The sequence below is a fragment of the Salmo salar genome, chromosome ssa14, assembly GCF_905237065.1.
Source record: "Salmo salar chromosome ssa14, Ssal_v3.1, whole genome shotgun sequence".
Classification (NCBI taxonomy): Eukaryota; Metazoa; Chordata; class Actinopteri; order Salmoniformes; family Salmonidae; genus Salmo; species Salmo salar.
In genome coordinates, this window is record NC_059455.1 from 16,988,533 (window position 1) to 16,994,748 (window position 6,216).

At 41.6% G+C, this 6,216-nt stretch overlaps 1 protein-coding gene across 1 annotated transcript; it reads right to left on the bottom strand.

Moving 5' to 3' along the window:
- Positions 1-461: 461 nt before the first annotated feature.
- On the bottom strand, positions 462-5,613 carry LOC106569007 (G-protein coupled receptor 55). Its single transcript, XM_014139939.2, has 3 exons — positions 5,248-5,613; positions 3,657-4,389; positions 462-1,961 (listed from the first exon to the last, which is right to left on the bottom strand). The coding sequence occupies exons 2-3, from the start codon at positions 4,380-4,382 to the stop codon at positions 1,752-1,754; spliced, it is 936 nt and encodes a 311-aa protein (XP_013995414.1). The 5' UTR covers positions 4,383-4,389; positions 5,248-5,613; the 3' UTR covers positions 462-1,751.
- Between the last annotated feature and the right edge of the window lie 603 nt (positions 5,614-6,216).

The window sequence follows — 6,216 nt, forward strand, 5'->3', positions numbered from 1 at the left end:
TAAATCAAGATCCTGAGAGTTCAGCCAGACAGCAGTCCAAATTTCTGTTCATCCTCCTATCAGTTTCAAAACACCAGTTAAAGGTACGTGTAACATACTGAGAAGGACTGTTTGGAACAACTGTTTTTAGAAAACAGATCAAATAATACAGTTTACTTTTTTAAATTTGATTTAATCTAATGACAGAACAAAACTTACTTTAGCTGTTATATGAATAGACAGCTTTAATAATGTGTACTCTTGTTTGGACTGTTGTCTAACAAAGCAGTCATTAATTTACACGAGGGTAAATGAATGAGGCTAAAACAATAACAGCCAGGATTTTTATACAATTTAGCAGGGTTGGGGTTAATTCCATTACAATTCACCTAAATCACATATCCTAATCGTATCCATCCTCTACAACTACATATGTATTTTAAATAGACTAATTTTACCTTAATTACAGACATGAACAAAACTATGATCATATAATAATGTAATACAATTGAAATACACAATATTCAGTACAGAACATAGTATATAGTTGATGTACATATGATAAAACATAACTCCACAGCAACATTCAGCATACTGTATACAGAGATAAATGGGATTTTTTTCCCGTATGGAGTCCAAACTGATTGGATCCCTTAATAAAACTGAGCAAAAAGACTGTATAAAATATGTCATATGACAGGTTCCAATCTAAGTGCCAATGCCATTTAGCGAACTATGATCAGATGACATGAAGATAGAAGTATATGGGCACGCACACCACTGGTTGGTTTGGCCTTCGAAGGAACAACGCATATGCAGAAAATACCTCATCTCGACTGTAAAATATGGAGGTGGATCTTTGATGTTATGGGGCTACTTTGATTCCACTGGTCCTGGGGCTCTTGTTAAGGTCAACGGCGTCATGAACTTTACCAATTACCAGGACATTTTAGCCAAAAACCTGGTTGCCTCTGCTAGGAGGCTAAAACTTGGCCGCAAGTGGATCTTCCAGCAAGACAATAACCCCAAGCACACATCAAAGTCCACAAAGAAATGGTCAACTGACCACAAAATCTACATTTTGCAATGGCCAACTCAGTTTCTGGACTTGAACCCCATTGAAAACCTATGGTTTGAATTGAAGAGGGTAGTCCATAAGTGCAGACGAAGGAAAGATTCTGTTTAGAGGAATGGTCAAAGATCCCTCCCAATGTGTTCTCCAATCTCATAAAACATTTTAGAAAAAGGCTCAGTGTCATTATCCTTGCAAGGGGAGGGTGCTGGAGTACTGAAAAATGGGGATCCATATCTTTTTGAGATTTAAAAAAAATCTCTTTCTCTGAGCAATTGTATTAGCATAAAATAATATACATTTTTTTTTTTAAATTAAGCATACAATACAGCTCAGTATTTGTATAATTTATTTTATACAGTCTTTTTTGATCGTCTATATCAAGGGATCCAATCATTTTGGACCTGACTGTATGTCTTAGCCCACATACTGTATGACAAGAGCTCATGAATGCCTATTGTAAGCAAACTGACTTCTCCTATTCAACCTACAGTACCTTGTTGTCCTTCAACCTACCTTGTTGTCTAGGTATTCAACAATAAATACTCCTTTTTCCTTGTCGACGTCCCTTGTCCTCCAACAGTGGCAGAATGTCTCACAAACATAGTCAGATTACAGCCAGTAACTTCCCAGTGGGGGAAAATGGTAAAAACGTCATTTCAATCAGTTTGGCTCAGTGTTTTTTCCTCCATGGGTCTCGTCAGAGCTCTGAGGTGCTGGTGGTGGCTCTCTTCTGGCTCATGGACCTCCTGAAGGTGAAGGTCTGCTTGGAGCTCCTCACCTCCGTGGTGATGAAGTAGTAACACAGAGCGTCCAGACAGCACGTGATGTTGGCCAGACTCATGGTCACCTGAATATACAAGCTGATCCTCGTCTTGGCCAAGCAGTCCTCGATCAGGCTTTGATGCACCTGGGAGGACATAGAGGATTAGATAGAGGTTATGCCTGTCAGGTCACATGGCCAGGAAAAACTCTGGGTCTTAGTAATAACAGACCAGAGCGAAAGGATGAAGATGCCCCCAGACAATTATAGTACCAGTTAAAAGTTTGGACACACCTGCTCATTCAAGGGATTTTCTTTATTTTTACTGTTTTCTACATTGCAGAATAATAGTGAAGACATCAAAACTATGAAATAACACATATGGAATCATGCAGTTACCAAAAAAGTGTTAACATTGTTTTTGTTGTTGTTGAGATTCTTCAAAGTAGCCACTCTTTGCCTTGATGACAGCTTTGCATACTCTTGGCATTCTCTCAACCACCTTCATGAAGAATGCTTTTCCAACAGTCTTGAAGGAGTTCCCACATATGCTGAGCACTTGTTGGCTGCTTTTCCTTCACTCTGCGGTCCAACTCATCCCAAACCATCTCAATTGGGTTGAGGTCAAGTGATTGTGGAGGCCAGGTCATCTGATGCAACACTCCACTCACCTTGGTAAAATATCCCTTACACAGCTTGGAGGTGTGTTTTGGGTCATTGTCCTGTTGAAAAACAAATGATAGTCCCACTAAGTGCAAACCAGATCGCTGCAGAATGCTGTGGTAGCCATGCTGGTTAAGTGTGACTTGAATTCTAAATAAATCACTGACAGTGTCACCAGCAAAGCACCCCCACACCATCACACCTCCTCCTTCATGCTTCACGGTGGGAACCACACATGCAGAGATCATCCGTTCACCTACTCTCCGTCTCATCAGACCAAAGGACAGATTTACACCGGTTTAATGTCCATTGCTCGTGTTTCTTGGCCCAAGCAAGTCTTTTCTTCTAATTGGTGTCCTTTATTAGTGTTTTCTTTGCAGCAATTCGACCATGAAGGCCTGATTCACACAGTCTCCTCTGAACAGTTGATGTTCAGATGTGTCTGTTATTTGATCTCTGTGAAGCATTTATTTGGGCTGCAATCTGAGGTGCAGTTAACTCTAATGAACTTATCCTCTGCAGTAGAGGTAACTCTGGGTCTTCCTTTCCTGTGGCGGTCCTCATGAGAGCCAGTTTCATCATAGCGCTTGATGGTTTTTTGCGACTGCACTTGAAGAAACTTTCAAAGTTCTTGAAATGTTCCGTATTGACTGATCTTCATGTCTTAAAGTAATGATGGACCGTACTTATTTGAGCTGTCCTTGCCATAATATGGACTTGGTCTTTTACCAAATATCTTCTGTATACACCCCTACCTTGTCACAACACAACTGATTGGCTCAAACGCATTAAGAAGGAAATAAATTCCACAAATTCACTTTTAACAAGGCACACCTATTAATTGAAATGCCTTCCAGGTGACTACCTCATGAAGCTGGTTGAGAGAATGCCAAGAGTGTGCAAAGCTGTCATCAAGGCAAAGGGTGGCTACTTCGAAGAATCTCAAATATAAATAGTTTTTGATTTGGTTAACACTTTTTTTGGATACTACATTATTCCATATGAGTTATTTCATAGTTTTGATGTCTTCACTATTATTCTACAATGAGGAAAATAGTAAAAATAAAGAAAAACCCTTGAATGACTAGGTGTGTCCAAACTTTTGACTGGTACTGTATGTGCACAAAAGATAACCTTAAGAAAGTATTTATGGCATCTCCAGCCTTATTATTAACTCACCAGGAACTGCAGCAGGATGCCCAGGTGGCTGGGCGTGAACGGGACCAGGAAGGCACAGAGACTACTGTAGATGATCTTCACGCAGCTTCTGCTTTTAGGGCTCTCCTGGCCCGACTGCCTCAGTGTCCGGATGCTTTGGGCTGAACACACCACCAGCACCAGGGCCGGCCCCACGAACCCGAAGCTCAACAGGCAGCCGATCACCTTTGGATGCCAGCCCTCCTTTGAGAACGTGTGGAAGCAGTGGAAGGACCCCGTTTCCTCCTTGCGGAACCCATAGATGGGGGAGATGCCCCCCAGCACCACCACCCAGACCAGGATGCAGGTCCCCAGAGCAGCCCGGGGGGAACGGAGCTGCTTGGCGCGGAATGGGTGGCATATGGCCACCCAGCGGTCCACAGCAATGCAGGTGATGGTATAGATGCTGCCGTACATCCCCACAAAGTACAGGCTCTCCAGGAGGGAGCAGAGGAAGCTGTGGTGGGCCGCCCATTGGTGGTTGGTGGCGTGCATCTTGAAGGGGAGCAGGAGGAGGAGAAGGAGGTCCATGAGGGCTAGGTTGGTCATGTAGATGGTGGACTCGCTCCACTTGCGGAGGAAGATGCAGAAGACAACCAGGGCGAGGACGTTGAGGATAAGGCCAAACACGAAGATGGGCACGTAGATGACGAGCTCCAGTGATGTCATCAGGTGGTCCACCTCGTCGAAGGAGCAGTTGGGTTCCATGGTGTCGCTGAGGGGTCAAAGGGAGAAACTGATTGGTGATTTATTTAGTTAATGAAGGCATACTGTAATGCATTATTGTTATGTGATCGCTTTTTAATAAAGTAGCATGTATGTAAAATGTGTATGCAAAATGTATATGGAAAATGTAGCAGAAAAGCTGTAAAAAACAAACAAGATGTGTCCTCCGAAGAGGGGGGGAAGTGGATGGGTTAATAAATCATAAAGAAATGTACAAAATAAAACATCTTAAGGGAAAGACTTCTAAAAGGAATTATGGTATTTTTATTGTGGATTAATTATACATAAAGGTAACAGCCATACTATCTTATAATTGTTTAGCTTTTTTCCTCACAATCATTTTTCCACTACCGTAATATTTAGCAAGCTTGTCCCTATATACCCTAGATACCATTTGAATGGCAAGTGAAACACCCACACGCTCGCACACTCACACACATACACACACGCGTCATTATGCAAAACCACATTCCCTTTCTTGAGCGAGCACAGTATCTGTATCCTTCTCACGTACAGAAGCAGTGCCTGCCTGATTTAATGTGAGAATCCTTAACCTCTTCACTACCCGTCTGCTCGTCAAACAGCCAGAGTATTCCAAACAAAAATGCTATTTTGGCTGGCTCTCTTTTGTAAAGAGCTCTCAATGAAAGTAAACAGGTAAAATAAAGGTTTGAAAAATGTGAACACAATTCAGACTGTTCATTTTGAATGGATTATGCTTTAAAGGAGTTAAAGGTGACTTCTGGTTTTGTTTATTACATTGTTGTAGATGAAGTAATGAAATCAAAAATGTTGTGCCAATTCTGTTGTAATGATGAAATAGAATACAGTACAAGTGAACCCTTACCTTATAGATGACAATCTGCTGGTGCATCCGTCTATCAGTCTGTCTGTCTGTCTGTCTGTTTCCAGACACAGAAGTTTCACAGCTCGTTTTTTTTTCTCCCATGACCGCTTCCTATATGTGACATAGTCACGTTAGTCTACCGTAGCTGGATAGGCGCTCTATGCAGCAGAACATTGGGTGAAGTCTTTGACATCCTTAAGACAAAGAAATAACAGATCACAACAATCAACGTAAACAATCACTTGAGAACATAGTATCATCCTGCTATCACATATATGAAACTATATTAATGCTGATTTTTAAAATGTGCTTATTTCTTATAGAAATATTCAAATTGAGTCAGTCTGTCTGCAGTAGTGTAGCCACACAAGGCTCCCGAGTGGCTCAGCAGTCTAAAGCACGGCATCTCAGTGCTAGAGGCGTCACTACAGACACCGTGGTTTGAATCCAGGCTGTATCACAACCGGCCGTAATTGGGAGTCCCATATGGCGCCGAACAGTTGGCCCAGAGTCGTCCAGGTTTGGCCGGTGTGGGCCGTCATTGTAAATAAGAATTTGTTCTTAACGGACTTGCCGAGTTAAATAAAAAAAATAGGCAAGACAGCCACATTCCTTTGAACAAAAGGTATGAAAACTTTTAACGTGAAAAATGAAGACTTAGAAACTGAGGTGCTTTTTACAGTGTCTCTAATGTTGAATTCAAATGTATAGTTTATTCTTGTGGAAAAACTCTTGGTCACACCATACTTTAAGTGGTTTCTTGTGAAGGTTATGTTGAAATGAAGTCTGAGACACTTTGATGACACAACAGACATGAAAGGGCTCACGATTGCGTGACAGCAGTCTGATCTTATGTACAGTAATTGAGGATTTCCTGGTTTCGACTGGAGGCATAGAAACAATGTTGAATCATGTCCGTCATCTCTCTCAACAAAGGGATTGAAGACTAATCATCATCTTACTCTCATT

What these genes read in the sequence shown, in the direction of transcription:
- LOC106569007 (XM_014139939.2), bottom strand. Translation starts at nt 4,382, where the DNA reads ATGGAACCCAACTGCTCCTTCGACGAGGTGGACCACCTGATGACATCA. An exon ending in GCATCCTGCTGCAGTTCCTG is followed by an intron (nt 1,962 to 3,656) that starts GTGAGTTAATAA and finishes ATGTCCTCCCAG; the next exon opens with GTGCATCAAAGCCTGATCGA.